Below are 17782 nucleotides of genomic sequence, written 5' to 3'. Positions count from 1 at the left end.
TTCTTAGCCTAATCAACACATTTGGCTGATATCTGGATCAAATTCAGCAAGTCTAATAGCTTTTTAAAAATGATTCATTCAGAAAGTACTCTTACAAAAGAGCTTGGTTCTTCAAGCATCATCATTATCCTTTGAAATGTATTCCATTGAAGTTTTCTGGAAAAGGATACTTTGTTTTAAACGGTGTTTCATGACATCTGCTGTGTGAACATTAATGCCAAAACATGGTAATCAAAAACAAGGAGAAGGATCTTAAATAAATACGAATGAGATCCTGTATCTGTGCCAACTTTCATCATAAGAAGCATTGGGAATACTTCCACACAAGGGGCATTCATAGCACACAAGGGCCATTTTAATAGATTTGGGAGAGGAGTACTAAACACAAGTCATGTATCATAAGAACTGAAGCGGAAATGTAATCACAGATGCCTAAAAGCAAGACCTTTGCAGATTATGTTGGTTGCCAGATATAATGGTTTTCTATTTTGGTGACACTTTATTCAATTAATATGGTGCTGTTGCTAAAGAAAGAAAAACAATATAGGCATAGATGTTTCACTGCCTTTATAAAGATAGTCCAACCAACACTAATTCAGCTCTGGGAATTAGAATTAGCTGAGGATGCAGAAGTAAAAGGAAGATGGGGAAGGTGATGACACAACACCCAAGTTCTTTTTGTTAGGAGAAACTATTGTAAAACTGAAGATATGCAAACACATATCTTCGATTTTAAAATGTGAGGATTAAAAAACACATGAGTAGGAGAAGCTCCTCTTCATGGTAGGAGAAGCTAAAAAGAAGAGAATTGAGGAGAATTCTTAAACAAAGTTCAAACTTTTGAAAAACATATTAAAAGCAGAATTGAAAATAATTCTAGTGTACAGAAAAAATGAAGGAAAACAAAGCCAATGTGGCTAAATAAAAAGCTTAGTGAAGTTCTGAAAATTACATATAGCAAACAGGAAAAGGTGCCAGCTGTTAAGGAAGACCACAGACAGTTCATCTGACACTGTAGCACTGGTGTCAGGATGCTAATAGCAAGAAAGTACTTATGGGGGGTGGGGTGGATATATTCAAAAGGAAAGGAAAATATAAAGATTGGTATAACAGCTGCTCAATGAAAATGGCAAAATGCTAATAGATACCACAGAAAAGGCAGAGATATTATATTCATTTTTTATTTTATTTCAACCTTGTTTACCAAACCTAGGTGTTCTGTGGAGAACACAATGGAAGGACAGAATTAAAGCTTGAGACTTTTAACCATAGCCGGATACCCTATCTTTATTTTCAATTAGTTTAGGACCAGATGGATTGCATCCTAAAATACTGAAACAAAATGGTTGATGGTGTGACCATACTCTTGTATACTTTCCAAAATAATTCTGGAGAACTGACAAATTGTCAGATGACTGGAGCAAATGCTCCTATCTTCAGAAAGTGATAAACAAAGATTCAGCAAACTTCAGACCCAGTCAGTATGATAGGCTTTGGAAGATTCTGGAATAGATAATAAAAAGACCAGTACGGAAGCATCTTGAACACAATTTAATAATTAAATGAGGTCTGCATAAATTTGTCAAACGAACAAGTGGGGCTGCTACTCCAGCTGTTACCAAGTTTATGTTTCTTGGAGATTTTAACTTGTCCCTGGGCAGCATTGAGACTGGGGCCCTTTAGGACTTCAGCAAAATATCTGACAAAGTACTCCGAGATATGATTATCATTCACTGTGGATTGAATGACCTCACAACTAAGTGGAATTTATATTCATGAAATGTCCATTGATAATTCATCATCAATTGGAAAGAGTGACTGGATGAGGTGCCACAACAATCAGTCCTGGATCAACATTTTTATTAATGATTTGGATGAAAAGGAAGAGGGAATGCTTATCAGATCTGTAGGTAATACAAAACTCATGGATACTAGATTGGAAAATTGGGCTTACGGTGACAGAATTAAATTTACTAGGGGTAAGTACAAAGTTCTTCACTTATGAAATAAAAATCAAATGCACAAATATTGGATTGGGAATACTTGGTAGCACTAAATGTTAAAAAGATCTTCCATTTTTAAATTAAAAGTACTTAATTGGATTTAATAAGAGCTGGAACTATGAAGCGGCTGCAAAAAAGACAGATTTATTTTAGGCTATATTAAATGAAATATAATTTTCAATTCATGGGAAATCATTCCACTCTATTATGCTTTGATCAGACCCCATCTTTAATATCATATCCAGGTCTGGTATTACACTGTAAGAAAAATTTAAAGAAATTATTCTTAAATCAATTCAGAGAAGGGCAACAAAGATGATTGGATTACTAGAAATGATTTTAAGGATTCCTTTAAGCTTCTATTTTTTACTGATAAATTTATCTCCCTGTTAACACTAACCCCAGCCTCCAAATCTTGAGATTTCACAATACAAAGGGAAATAGGATGGAAAAGAAGGTGTGCATGCGCCATCCTTTGGTGTCATGCTGAATTAGGCCAGGTTTGCATTGCATTGAAATTTATAATAACATAAGGAAAACATTCAGTCCATTTTTCTGTTTACAATCTTGTATTCAAAAATTATCATTATTTGTACATACCTTACACAGATACAGAGAGATAAAAGATCAACTGTGACCCTCACCTTCACATGCAAGGCACCTGAAGTTCAGTTAAAAAGCAAGGCAGCACATCTTTACCATACTTATTCTCTACACATTTAACTATAGTTGTGTACATGAATGCAACTGTTCACGTAATCTAATAATCTTTTTCATTAGAGTCACATGGAAAGGAGCACTGTCACTCTAGGGAAGGCAGACTTTCATATCTCCCAGCTGAACACAAAAGGAGAGACCATTAAGGGGAGGACTGCATTCTTAATATGCTGAGGCAAAACACACACTAAAGCATACTTTTGCTCTTTTACTGCAGATTATTTTATTGGCCATTTCCCCCATTCCAGCAAAAAGGGAGAAAAGAGACTGTAAAGGGTGTGGTAACTCAGAGTCTGAGAGAATATTACAATAAAGATATTGATTCATTAGCATCTTAGTTTTACCATCCATAGAGACATACTGAAAGACTTGGGGATAAAAACGTAATGTTCTAGACAAATCATTTTTTTCATCAAGATTAAGTGGTACAGTAAAATAGATTGAAAGTATCACATGTAGCAATAATTTTTTAACATATGTAAATGTAAACTTACCCCTGGGTACAATTTGGGTGACAAGAACGACATTCACGATCCTCATCCGCATACTTGAATATGAAGCTGTTTGTCCCTTGTACACCATCAGGGCATTTTTCAACACAATTGGGGCCATCTTTAAAATGAAAGCATTTGGTACAATGATCTGGTCCCTGCATAGAAAGAAGAAACACAGAATATCCACATTTCTGTTTCAGTTTGGAGATCCCCAAGAACTACCGAGAGATATCAAGTAAGTGTAATATTTGACGCAGGATGCAATACTCACATTGCCTTAAGTCTTACGTTGGGACTTTTCACAAAGGCAGATCGCTGTTATACTTTATTAGATTCTATCTTTAGTTCTTTTCAGCCCATGCAAAACTTTCATGGGAACATGCATAGCTTCAGCACAGTAGTTTCCACTAAGATTAGAACTAGAACCAGAAACACCCAGGTTCAAATCCATCCTGAGCACAATATGTTTAGGCGTTAATTTTGGGAGAGTCATTTATTCTTAGCCTATTCTAATTCAGAAGTGTGTAACTGTAAGGAAAATTGAGTAGAAAGAGTATATTGTACATTGTCTTGAGTTCATGGAAGAAAGGGATGGATATAAATCTAGCAAATAAGTAAAATTAATAAATTTACAAAGGAAGAAAGGATGAAAGAAAGAAAAAACAAATCTGTCTTCTATAATAACCAGTTTATATGTTGGACTGTATATGGATTGTACTTACAGCCCCCCTGCAAGTTATTTTGTTTCCATCCATCTTCTCACACTGCGGATCACATTCCACACAAACTGAACCATTTGCAAACTCTCTGTATTCCCTGTGGAAATAACAAGCAATTTAGAAATACCAGAAGTGACAGAATCAGGGAGCAACTTCAATTTCTGACATGATTGTTATTCTGCAAGCAAAAGTGCTTATCCCCCCTCCAACTACACCTTCTCTTTGATAATTTTCTAATTACATCCCCATCCCCGAGCCCTGGATTAACATGCAAATGCTGCACTGCTAGGTTTTATTCACTATTTGTAAAGACAAGGATATAAAAATATTTCATACTATTTATACAAACATGCAGTGTGCCCTTTTTGATTGGGACCTGCCCAGAGTTCAATATAAAATGGGAAGCTATATCAGTGTTTTAAATAATAAATAAACAAACATGCTGGAGATGGGGAAAAAAAACATCTATTGAAATAAAGGCTTATTGTATATATATCTGATCTAATTTCAACCACTAGGGTTTCCTCTATCTCTGATAACTTCCTTGGTACACTTGAAAGACCTTTAACAAATTACTCCTTTGTGAAAGAAAGGGGGGGAAATTATCTAAAAACGCTGCTTGTACAGAAATAATGGGGAAGCTGAAGTTATATAAATCATATATTTGGAACCTAAAACAGTTATCACTGTTAAAGTGGTGTTATTAGTGGGAACAGCCCTTGGATGTTCATTTCCTGTTCTTTCATCCTGGGAATAATTGCAGAGGTTGTACAGAACACCAGGCGTGCATATAACCTACTGACTCAGCATTGAAAGCCAGAGTGGTCTATTAGCCACCTAGTTGTTAAAGATAATCAGATGAAAAGAATCATACTATTGAGATGCTAGAGTTCTTCTCCATGTCCCACTGAGTCTGCTGGTGAGATGGGAACTATAATCAATTTAAAACAGGGGCCTAATATCATAGCCTGATATTTTCTTGGCCTGAGAAATCTAACATTATGGAAGAAACAGGAAGTATCTGTGCGTCTATGCCTTCCCAATTGAAGTAATTTGTTTGTCAGGGTTCCAAGTAACACCCCCAACCAATGAATACCCCAAGGCCAGCAGCTCCACTGTCTCAACTGGAAATGATCTCCAGTCACACCTCTCCAGGTGCAGGCTGAATGTCCTTGACTCCCAGAGAAAGGAATGCGGTTATGGCTATATATCTCCACCAATTCCATGCAATCCCCCTCCCGTTTTCCCACAGCACTAAGTGTGGCAGCCTGAAGATCCAAAGAAAAAGATGGCCTCCAGATTAGTTTATAAAAAGAGTCATAGACCAATTTATCTAAGATTAAAATTCAGTACAACAGGGATTAAAAATATTAATTAATATCATTAATATCCTATTGGCAAATAATGAAAAATTACATTCCTAAAATTATTACTAATATATTTGACACATATGGAGATGGCAGTAGAACAAAATTTAGCAAACTTCAGTGTATTAATTGAGGACTGATAATCAGATGTATTACTATTACATCTGATTAGAAAGGTTATTATTAGGTCCAAATAAAAATACATATAAAAGGAGCAACACAGTAATCAAGAGCTAGATGTCTCTATTACCTTAATTTTCTGTGGAAATCTATTTTGATCTAGGTATATTGCTAAATTTCCCTTGACCAAGGAAAATGATCTTTGATGCCATCTACAGACATTAAATAGGGGGGTTGTAAGATCTCTCTGCTAGATTCTTTTAAAAAGACTATAAGAATTACACTAAAGTCTTTTTGGTGGTCTATATCTAATAGCTACTGTCTCACTTTAGTCATGGCCTTTTCAAAACCCAAGGCTATTCTCAGATAGCTGAAAATCCTCACTTTTGGATATCATTTCCAATATGTTTTTTCCAGGAAATAATTCAAGAATAGCAAGGACAAGGCTTCTGGTGGCTCCGCTCTCTCCGAAGGACGCCCTAAGGGCGCCCGCGCTGGGATTCTGTAAAAGCCGGCGAAATCAACGGCTGAAAGTACCTTCCCCGGTAAGGAGAAGGGAAAGAGCAGAAGAAGGAAAGGTAGAGCTCTCTCTAGAGGCCCCGTTTGGGGAACTCGAAAGGGAAAGTTCCCTGGAATTCCTTCGGCAAAGCTCCAGCCCCAGTGTGTTTCTGCTTTAAGCAGACAGAGAAGAGAGCGACCACTTCTGCTTCAATTGATTGTTATGGATATTTATAAGCAGACGGAATAAAACACAGGAGATCAGTCATTTAAATTGCAAGTATTAAATCTGACTTCTATTTTTTCTTTTTAAAAAAAATTTTTTTTTCTCTCATCTACAATCAACACAATGAAATAAAATGGCGTTTACTTGTTGAGAAAGTGAAACTGAATGGAGATTTTATCTTATTGTACTGGACTGTGGATTGTTGGATTATTTTAGTTTGTTTAAGTATTTCATAAGGGGATTTTCAGCAAGAACTTTGCCATGAAGGTTTTTTCAGAAGAATGGATTCGTGACTTTATACAGGATTATACAGAAAGAATGTATTTAATTACTCAACAATACGAATTGGAAAAAAATGGAGGCGTTTTGGATGAGAGTTTGGAGGAAATTAACCAAAGTAATCAGGACTTGGAATATGGAATGGATGTAAAGAAGCCTTTTTAAAAGTTTGGATGAAAAGCCTGAATTTGTGCTACAGGAGGCTGTCTCGAAATGGAAAAATTCACAGGGTTAATGCTTTCCAAGAGTTCTCTTTTCGGATTGAGGAATATCGGCAGTAACTCGTGGTTTCTTGGATATAAGGAACTATTAGGAAATATTGTGACTGACTTTTCAAAAGGAGTAATGAAGGAAAGACAGAGACTAATGCATCAAAAAAGGCAAGATGCAAAAGTATCATTTTTGTAAGAATTTTTTTTTGAAATATTAACAGAAAAAGATTTTAGCGTTTCTGAAAGACAATACGTAAGGAAGATTTGGAAGAAATGGGTTGATTATATGTTTTATAACCATCATAAAAGACTAGATATTTGGATTTATACTGGATTTTGACGAGGAAGGACTAAAGTTGAACAGATATTGTAATTTCCTGTATTGAATTTTATAATCTGTTGTATTGAATTTTAAATAGAATATTCTCGAAAGATCTTATGTAAGAAAGACTTGGGGAAAATTATATGGCCATAGAAGTTATAAGGGAGATATTCTCTGAACTGGATTGGATTTTTATGCTTTAGCTGGTTTTAAATATTTTAGGATTAATTTGTTCTACTGATCTATATATTTTATTACTGTTTATTGTTAATTTTTTGAAGGATTTTGGTTATGTAAGGAGGAAGTCAGAGCTAGAGAGGGAGAATTGGTATAATAGTTTTGGGGAAAAATTTTTTTTAGCATATGTTTGTTTTATTTTTAACTATACCTTGTGTTTGTTCCGGGAAGCCAGGGGGGGAGGGGGTTTGTGAAGGGAGAGGGGTTGGGGGGAAAGGGAGGGAAAATTTTTGTAAAACTTTTTGAATTAAAAAAAAAAAAAAGAATAGCAAGGACATAGTAAGAAGGCTCTGGCCTGTTTCCCAATTGGTAGAATTACTGCTTTTATCAGCTTTAGGTTTTACAGATTACTCTTGGTTTGTGCTTCTTCTGCCCTCAGAATAGAGAAAGTGGGTTTCACCCTTTTTGCTTTCTCGCTTCTCCCAGGAACCATAGTGCTTTGCCCACAGAGCAGGTCTTTCTGATTTCACATTGTTTGTCACCTATATACATTGTCCCTACCAGCAGTCCCTTTGTTTTGTAGCTGTTAAGGAGAGATGTGCAGTTTTGTCCTCACTCCTAAATGCCACTCAGAGTTTCCTTTTGGCTGACTGGCACCATATGGTAATATCTCTATTCTGTAGGCTTTTGCAATGTACAGATATTATCATATTGTTAAAGGTAAGCACTCCATATCCTTCAGGCAGGGAAAGACAGGAAGGAATGCCACTTTAGAGTTTTTAAGAATTATGATAAGAATGCATGGCTTGTCATTCACCCATCCTATCTCTCCACCAGCAAGAAAGTGGCCACCACCGTGCAAATAAAAGTGCCTGGCTTATGGTGAGCCACAGGTAGAAAGGAAAAACCAAGAAGAACAATTTTGAAACAATAAATTAAGACTGTTTGGAATCCTATTCAGAAATAATTGGTTTTGATTTTTTTTTTTGCATAACTGTTCTTCTAAATTCAAAGGAATGCAGCTACAATTATAGTTAGTAAAATTTTGCAGAAAGGTTTTTACTGCAGATCTTTGAAAAGAAAACCAAATAAATTGTTTTTGATTCTCAGATACTTATTTAGTTTTCTTTTGTATATTTTTTGGATAGAGACTCTCTCTTTTAGCCCTTACACCAAAATAGCAGTTAGGTACAGCATTTTCACACCCCTGAAAACACATACACATATATGTACATCATGTATAAAAAATAAGAATAAGAAATGGTAAAACCAGAAACTGATAAAGAACAGTTTCAGGCAGATTCTTATCAATATCTATAAAGACTTCAGTGAGGAAGTGACGTGAATGGAAGAAAAGAGAATTTCTGTACCTAAATGCAGATATTGAAAAAGCTTTCATACTAGAGCAGTGGTCACCAACTGGTGGTCCGCGGACCACTGGTGGTCCACAAGAAAATTTTGGTGGTCCATGGAGAAATCTTTGTATTTTTGCCAGTCCACCCTGGTGGAAGAGCTGCAGCGCAAGCGGGCTGAAGCAGCCATTGTGATGGCTGGAAGCTGTGGGAGCGAAGCACTACTTGTACTTGCGCAGCATCAGCATTCCGCCTTGGTATATTTGCCCAGCCGGTGGCGCAAAGCAGCCCTCATCTCCTGCCGCTTGGGACTTGGAGTGGTAAATGGCAACTGGTCCGGGGAGCAGCCAGATTTTGCTCTCTATTGCAGACGCCAGATTGGCCCCCTGCAAGCTCTCGTCTCTTGAGGAGCACTCACTGAAGCGGTACGGGAAACTTCAGCTGGGCTTCTTGAGAGATGAGAGCTTGCAGAAAGCCAGTCTGGCATCTGCAATGGAGAGCAAAATTCGGCTGCTCCCCGGACCAGATGCTATTTACTGTTCCAAGTCCCGAGCGCCAGGAGACAAGGACTGCTTTGCTCCACCGGCTGAGCAAATATACCGAGGCGGAATGCTGATGCTGCGCAAAATGAAATAGAGAAAAAGAGAGAGAATGAGAGAGAGAGAATGAGAAAGAGAATCAGAGAGAGAGAGAGAGAGCACCACCTTCTTGGAAGAAGTGCAGGGGGGCGAAAGGGGATGTCTTGCATTAAGTATCAACCCCCCACCTCAATTTCGTGAGATCGGCGCAGCAGGCAGGGGTCCTTCCTGGCGCGCCTTGTTTCTCCAGAGCACTCCACCCACCCTCCTGCTTCTGCCCACCTCCTCCTCCTCCTGGAGTCTCTGGGCTGCTTACTCAGCCAGAGGGAAAACTCAAAGGGCGCTCCACCACCTGGCTTGCCCAGCCTCCCCAGGGATGTCACCCGGGGGGTTGCTCTCTTCGCAGCTTTTGCTTGAAGCTGCCTGGCTCTGAAAGGGATGTGCGGAGAGTCGGAGTCAGAGAGTGAGAGAGAGAGAATGAGAGAGAGAAAGAATGAAATAGAATTAGAGAGAGAGAGAGAATCAGAATGAGAGAGAGTGAGTGGGGGGGAGAGAGAGAATGAGAGAGAAAGAGTGGGGGAGAGATAGAGAGAATGACAGAGAGGGGGAGATAGAGAAAGAGAGAGAGAAAGAATGACAGAGAAAGAGAGTGAGAGAGAAAGAGAGATGAGAGAGTGAGAGAGAAAGAGTGGGAGAGAGAGGGGGGAGAAAGAGAGAGATCGGAGGGATAGTGCCTGAAGGATCCATCCTGTCACTGGGAGTCCAGGAGCTTCAGCAAGCGGCGTGCTGGATTCCTTTTAGTGGTCTGCGGAATTTAAAATTTAGTGGTAGAGGGGCCTGGAGTTGACCTCAGTAAATGGCATAAGGAAGCTTTCTCATAAGCTAGTCTTAAACTCAGACACCACTAGAAGCAGTTGGAATTCTACTGGAAAGAAATTGAAAGCTATGAATATATAATTATTATTGACAAATGAGCTGCAGTATTCTGGCCCAATTTTATCTTCCATATATTCTTCAAAGGCAATCCTGTGTAGAGTGCATAGCAATGATCCAGTTGGAATAAAATACACCAGATCAACATTCCTAAAAGACATAATTGGTTAATCAGCCTCATCTTATAAAACTGCCCATGGCTACCAACAATATACAAAACAATATTTTCAGAGAGATGCTACTCAACTCAACAGAAGTTGAATTCCAGATCTGAGATCAGATCTACTGATCAAAAATACTTTTGTCATGTCAGAATTCAGTTTCATTTCATTAGATCTTTTTCAATTCATTATTATCTCCAGACAATTAGTCATGATCTTGACAGTCTCCTTGGACTGTAATGGAAATGTATATTGTTGACATTGAAAGCTCAGCCCCTATTTCTCACAATTAACTATTCCCTGTTGTCTAGCCCTCAACCTAGTCTTGTTATCAAAATTGTTGTGGGTACAAACGAGATTTAAAGGCTCATTGAAATGATTTGAGGCAGTGTGTTTCACCTCTCCACACACCGCCCCCACCAGACAAGGGAATATGCATTCAGGAACTGAACCAGATAACCTCACATGTTCCTTGGGACTTCCTTTTGACAGATATCAAACTTCTGCAATCTGTTGCACAACATTTCCCATCTAAAGTACCAGTCAACTCTTTTTATATAGTGTTGCTGCTTTTCAACTTTCCATTTAAAATACAAGTATAAGCAAGTTTTTTCCTTGTGCCAGCTTGGTTTCTTTCAAAAGAATGACCAATTGTTCTGCCTTGTAGCCAAGTTTATCCATCCCCTGCAGTCAATGCTCTAGTCCAGGTACATACAATTATATACAAATTGCAGACTTGGCTATTGAAATATTTTAGCTAGATTATTTTGCTTCATTCTCCCATAAAAGATACTGCTGCCTAACACAAGTTATGTTTACCAGTTGCTGCATGACAGATGGCTTCTTCTATCACCAAAACATAAACATTAGTAATTTCAAAAGTATGAACATATTTATATAAACACATGCACACATACACAAAGCCTAAAGGCAGAAATGACTTACCCTTCATAAAGGTGACAAGACTTTACACAGGTTTTTCCTCTGATGAAGTGTTTACATGATAAACACTGATCTGGCCCTGGTCCCCAACATCCATTTTTTGAGCATAAATGGCTGCATATCATCCCTTCTGCAGCTGTAAAATAAAGACAGGCACAATCATTTATAAAACGTAGTGTGCTGAATGGAATGTATAATACTTAGTTCTATCCCCCACCACTTAAATCCATACATTAAAAATGGGAGGAAGAGACAGGAGAAATTTCTTTTTGCTTTAACAAAGGTTGCTCTTGGGCCAGTACATTAAAATATTCTGTTTATGATGACTGGATTATTATCAGCAGTAGAAAAAGATTACGAGAACTCATCTCTTCAGAGGATTATTTAATATTACTCATTCGAATGCAAATTCGAATCTTATTGTCAGTGCACAACGTATGTGCAATGAGACTGATTGAACTCTCTCAGTGCACCCACCACCACCACCACCAACACAATACAACTCACAGTGGAGACAGAAAATCCCTAACCCAATAAATCATATTAACAAAACACCCAGTCCTATTGCACCAGTGTGAACATGTTACACATTGCGCCAGCCCTGTAGTCCATCATACTACATAGTTATGATGTTATTTCTCATTTAGGAGTCTGACAACCCACTGATAAAAACTGTTCTTCAGCCTGTTTGTACAGCTGGCTATACTTCTATATCTCCTTCCCGATGGAGGAAGGAGATTTCTCTTTTAAAACATTATTAATACTAATAATGTTTTAAATTGAGACACTGCAGATTTTTTTTAAATGTGATATGTAATCTGTGATTATTTTAAATGGTTTAAAATTTGCTATGACATAAAATGATCTACTAATTGAAATATTATTTCCTAATTTCTTTAACTAAACATTTATGATTAGAGAGCAGAAGGCTTGGAATTAACATAATGTATCATCCTGGATAATAAGAATGAGTTAGTGACATCATGAGCTGTTTCAGAAATATTGCTGAATAATTTTTAGGTGGAGATAATATAGAAACAGATGGAATCTGGTTGACTAAAAGTCATAAAAAAGAATTAAGTTATAATAAAGGTATTCACAAATTTTCCTCTACTCATATTGCCACTGAGATAATAATCGTTTTATTTATTGGCATGCAGTATATATAATATTCTACACAGAAAGAAATAATTAGAAAAAAAGCAAAAAAAAGTGAAAATAGAAGATCAAAAAGAATTGATGAATAAAACAAGTTTTAATATTAAGATGTAGATAAAATAACTGAGTATCACTGTGACAAACATGAATTGTATGTTATTTCAAAATAAGACATGGAGGGAAGTTTAAAAAAACATGTTAAGATGAATGAAACTACAATTGTCATTCTTAGGAGAAATTCTGTGATAAAAATAAATGTCTTGATAGAATGAAAGATTTATGAAAGAGTGGATACTTCTGAGAAATAGAAGGCTTCTGGAGTTAAAAGAACACAAACTGAGATATGGTGGCATGGATATTTGTGGTAGGACAAAGTCAAGACTCATTTGGATTTTAAAAATTGTTATGTTAAGACATGCCATACTCAGAATATGGAGTAGATCACTAGTCGGTTCCACTTACCTTTGCTACCAGTTCAGAACAGTGAGTGCGTGCGAGGGGCACTTCTGCGCATGCACCTAACCTTCTGTGCATGTGCAGAGGGTCCGTGATGATGTCTGGGCAGAGCCTCCCGCCACCGCCACTACCAGTTCGCCTGAGCCAAGGCAAACCGGTAGGAACCCACCACTGGAGTAGATACAAACCCAGATTGTTCCCCCAAATACCTTTTGGATTCTCAGCACAAGAAGCATTTATAAACAACAATATTGCAAACTAGTGTCAAAAAAGTTTGTAAAATTGGCTCTGGACATGCGGGTGCTTTCACTTTTGAGCATAATAATTTACAACCAGGAATCCAGTCCCAACAGCAGTTGTAAGCAGACACAAAGACAGAAAGATTTGTCACTACTCATAATGGAGGAAAGGATGGTGGAGATGATGAAGTCGCTGAGAGGACTAAATTGACTTCTTTCATCAGAGAAAGGACCATTTATTGCTGACTGGAAACCACCACCACCCCATAGACTTTTTGAGTAAACAGAAAAAAAACACCTTACAATTTATGGTTATGATGTATAGATAGAATATATTATAGAAAGAAGAGAGTCATGCTGTAACCATACAATAAGAGGTAAATCTATCGTTGTACTTAAAACTGCTGTAAAAAAGAGCAGAATCTACTTATATTTTTTCATTCTTTTCTATATTTTTTATTCTACTTTCTTTTTTCCTTTTTTTAAAGTTTTATTAATATTTTATTGTTTACATTTTGTTAGCGCTTAATAAAGATCATGTTTTCTGGGTTATTTTATTTGCTTAGCAGTACAGATTACATTCTTAATCTCTACCTCTTTTTTCCAATCACTGGTAGAATAAATTCCATGTTTGATAATATTCTATATCTTCTTTCTGCTTAATCTTCAATATAATATAAGTATATTTCTTATACTTCTAGCTTTCTCTTTGGTTTTTCTTTTTCTACTTTATATTAATTTGTATTAGTCTTTTATCTTTTAAAAAAACCATTTTAATAAAAATATATATGAAAAATTAGAAAATAAATGAAAGGTACTTTCCAGATTGAGATATGAGTAGTTACTGAGGATAAGATAGGAGAAAATATTAATCTGTAAAGATGCAGTCAAGGAAAGCTAAGGCTCAGAATGAACTAAGACTTGGAACAAATGCCAAATATACCAAAAAAAATTCTTTCAATATGTAAATAACAAGATGAAAGTCAAGGACATAGCTGATCCATTAATGCGAGAAAATGGCAAGAAGATGATGGAGATCAAGGACAAAGTGGAATTGCTTAATAGTCCAATCTATCAAAGCTGTGAGACATAACAGGAATACAGGTCAAAATAGGCAATAACAGCCAAGCCAGCTGGAAAGACCCAAACTAAGAGGTCTATTTGAGAAGCTAATAGACAGATCACTAATTCCCCACAGGAAGCATTCAATAAGGAAAGCCAGAGTGAGCCTGAGAATCCCCACAACTATAAACAAACAAAAAAACAAACAAACAAAGCGGCTAGACTATCCAACAACCACTGTAACGCAGCGAAGCCAGGGAGAGCAAGGAGCAAGCCAGGCTAGCCACAATGAAAGGAGGTCAATCTCCCCAAGACCAATAAGGGGTGCAAGTGGAAGGCAAAACTCCCACAGACTATACATGCACATGGGACAATCTTCCATCTGGCCACCCAGTGGAATCCAGCAAACAAGAGGTGCACCTCCGTAAAGTCAAACCTGCAAGAAACGCTGTGGTGATTGAACAAAATAAATAAACAAATAATTTAATAAAAAAAAACCAAACTTCCTCACCAACCATACCAGTGCCTCCACAGCAAACCTACCATGCCAGGCAAACCCCCTATTGGGTGAAGGCCAAACCTTCACCCAAAAAGAAGGAGATCCCCACTGATGACCCACATGACTCCTGCTTGTGCTTCATCTGTACAGAAGCATTCAAGGAGGATGAGAGTACCATGAACTGCTCCCTATGCGACACATATGCTCACCACAAGTGCTTGCGGTTAACCAAAGACGTAGTCCAGTTCCTACAATCAGCTTCACTTAAAAACTCCCTGTTTGCGTTTCCAGTATTCTGCCCATCATGCAAGCCCAGACTGGACAAATTTATTGTTCTACTTGAACGGGTTGACACCATAGAAGCACGATTAGCATTCCTCAAAGAAATAGAAATAACACAGAAAAGCAAAGCTCTAACATCCCGAAATACTATCCCAACCTAACCACCCCAGCTACAGGAAACGACTAAACCTATGAGTAACATCTCCATCCTTGTCAAAGACATGATTGAATGTGAACAGAAGCGTTCCAATGCTATCTTATTTGGACTGGCCACCAACAAATCTGATGACATCACAAAGGTTCATGACATCATCAACAACTTCCAGGCATCAACCATCTCCCCTGACAAAATCATCAAAGTTTCCCATGACGGCTCTGAGTTCAAGAACAGTGATGGCTTGGTGGCCCCACACTTCTGCAGAGTAGTTTGCAAGAGCAAAACCAGCAAATGCAAATTCATCTCCACAATAAACTCACTCACCAAAAGCTGCACAAACCATAAGAAACTTCATTCACAGCCTGACCTGTCCATACTACAATGTGCCCGCGCCCACAAGCTCCACTTGGCGTTCAAAAGACGCCAGGACCAAGGAGAGACTGACCTGTACATAGACTACCACGCTGACTGAATCAAACACAATACGAGCGGCCCGTGACCCAACAACCGCCTCCCCAACAACTAAAAGTAGGCATGCACACCCCCAAACTTTCACCAGGTCCACCCCTACAGACCTTAAATGCAAGCTACTTAATGCAAGAAGCCTCGCAAACAAAATGGCCAAATTTTTCCTGCTACTAAATTTCCGGCTACTAAGGCCATATTCGACCTTATTTTTGTCTGTGAGAAGTGATTGAATGTATCCTTTCCAGACTCCATTATTACAGTAAGTGACTATTACGTTTTCCAGTCTGACCGTGAAAACCATAGAGGGGGTGGTGTTGCTATCTTCTATAGAAAGTCCCTAGATCTGAAAAAGATTAATGTCACACAGGAGCTTGCTCTTCCTGAGATCATTGTTTGTGAACTGTCCCTAAATGCCACAGTTTGTTTCTTGCTATGTTACAGAGCCCCTAATTATGACCTTGGTCATACGAACAAGTTAACTGCACTACTAACATGGGCAGCTTCCTGCCCACACCCCCTTATCTTTCTTGGTGACCTCAATCTGCCTTTTATTAATTGGACCCTAAACAAATGTGCAATTGAACCTATACATGCAATCTTGTACAATGCTGTTACAACTCTGGGGCTGGATCAGTTGGTAACGAACAACACCAGGCTCAACAACTGCTTAGATCTCATCTTCTACAATAGTTTAAAATCAATTTATATCCTACAAGTTAAAGAACCTTTTTCCAACAGTGACCACAGCACAATTGATTTTTGTCTCAATTTGTGTCCTTGCAAAGATGGTCATAATGATGGGACCCTGAATTACAACTTTAAAAAAGCCAATATGATCTCATAGCTGCTGACCTCACATCTTTTGATTGGCACCTGTTCACAGGTTGTAATACTGCAGAAGACCATTATAACCCTTTTTTGCTCAAAGTCAAAAGTACCAATAATAACCCCTAAAGACCCCCCCCAAAAAAATTACCCATAACAATAAGAAAGCTACAATCCAAGAAAAAACCTCTTTGGCAAGAAAACAAAACTGGCTATGTAGCTAACTTTAAAAACTGCTATAAAGCCCTATGCCACCAAATAAAGGCAGAATGTACCAACCACCATTGCAAATAGGAGGAAGAGCTGTTACATTCGAAATGCACCCAAGTCATCCACAATTTCATAAATGCCAAACTTAAAGACTCAAAAACTATCCTACTCCTAAAAGGGCCTAACGGGGAAGACTGTAACAATGAAGCTGTTACAGCCAATCTCTTCAATATGTTTTTCAGTTCAGTCTTTGTCGACAGCAATGGCTGGTGCCCCACATTTCATAGTCACACCATAATTAATTGTAATTATTTACAGTAGATAATGTTGAAATGGCACTACGTAACCTAAAGCCATCTCTATCTATTGGCTCTGATGGATTATGTGCCTACTTCTAGCCACTGCCATAGCTGAACCTCTATGCACAATCTACGAAGTATCTTTCAGAACCAGCTCCTTGCCTGACCTATGGTTATTAGCCATGGCCATACCTATCTTTAAAAAGGGAGACCCTAGTCTAGTAGAAAATTACAGACCAATCTCTTTGTGTTGTGTCACCTGTAAAGTCATGGAATCAATTATAAACCAATCCATCACCCTCCACTTAGAGACAAACAACCTACTTTCTAACAAGCAATTTGGTTTCAGGAAAAAATTGTCCTGTAATCTGCGACTACTACACTGCAGAAACATTTGGTCCACACATCTTGACCAGGATAAAGCAATAGATTCAATTTACATAGACTTCTGCAAAGCCTTTGATTCAGTGGTGCACAACAAACTACTCAAAATTAGAAGCAAGATGACCAAAAAAACTCTATCAATTGAAGAAAGCAGAGAGGCAATTCCACACATCTGTCCAGTCTGAAGGTCTGAGTCAAAAGCTGGAGGCCCCTAGCAACAGGGGCAGGACTTCACAGCTCTAACAGACTCAGTCCTCCAATCTGAACAGATGAGTACAACCCATGCCTGGCTGCTGTCTCCACCCACAATGGAGAATTAAGTTCTTGCGGCATTTCTGGATCCCTACACAAATGGATAGTTGCGTTTCTGTCAAACAGGCAACAAGTAGTCAAAATAGGGAGGGCCCTATCAAATAATAATAATAATAATAATAATAATAATAATAATAATAATAATAATAATAATAATAATAATAATATCAGAGTTGGAAGGGACCAGGCAGGAAACCCTACACCATTTCAGACAAATGGCTATCCAACATTTTCTTAAAAATTTCCAATGTTGGAGCATTTACAACTTCTGCAGGCAAGTTGTTCCACAGATTAATTGTTCTAACTGTCAGGAAATTTCTCCTTAGTTCTA

General features: G+C 37.9%; 1 protein-coding gene across 1 annotated transcript in view; it reads right to left on the bottom strand.

Moving 5' to 3' along the window:
* The window catches only part of ERBB4 (erb-b2 receptor tyrosine kinase 4), a 1012642-nt gene that overhangs the window by 194047 nt on the left and 800813 nt on the right, over positions 1-17782 (bottom strand). Inside the window, exons 14-16 of the mRNA XM_058186165.1 lie at positions 11104-11236; positions 3937-4030; positions 3215-3369 (exon numbers count right to left, since the gene is read on the bottom strand). Coding sequence (XP_058042148.1) covers positions 3215-3369; positions 3937-4030; positions 11104-11236 — 382 coding nt within the window. The remainder of the gene's footprint in view (positions 1-3214; positions 3370-3936; positions 4031-11103; positions 11237-17782) is intronic.

The sequence above is a fragment of the Ahaetulla prasina genome, chromosome 1 (genome assembly GCF_028640845.1).
Source record: "Ahaetulla prasina isolate Xishuangbanna chromosome 1, ASM2864084v1, whole genome shotgun sequence".
Classification (NCBI taxonomy): Eukaryota; Metazoa; Chordata; class Lepidosauria; order Squamata; family Colubridae; genus Ahaetulla; species Ahaetulla prasina.
This window is presented reverse-complemented; position numbering and strand designations above follow the sequence as displayed.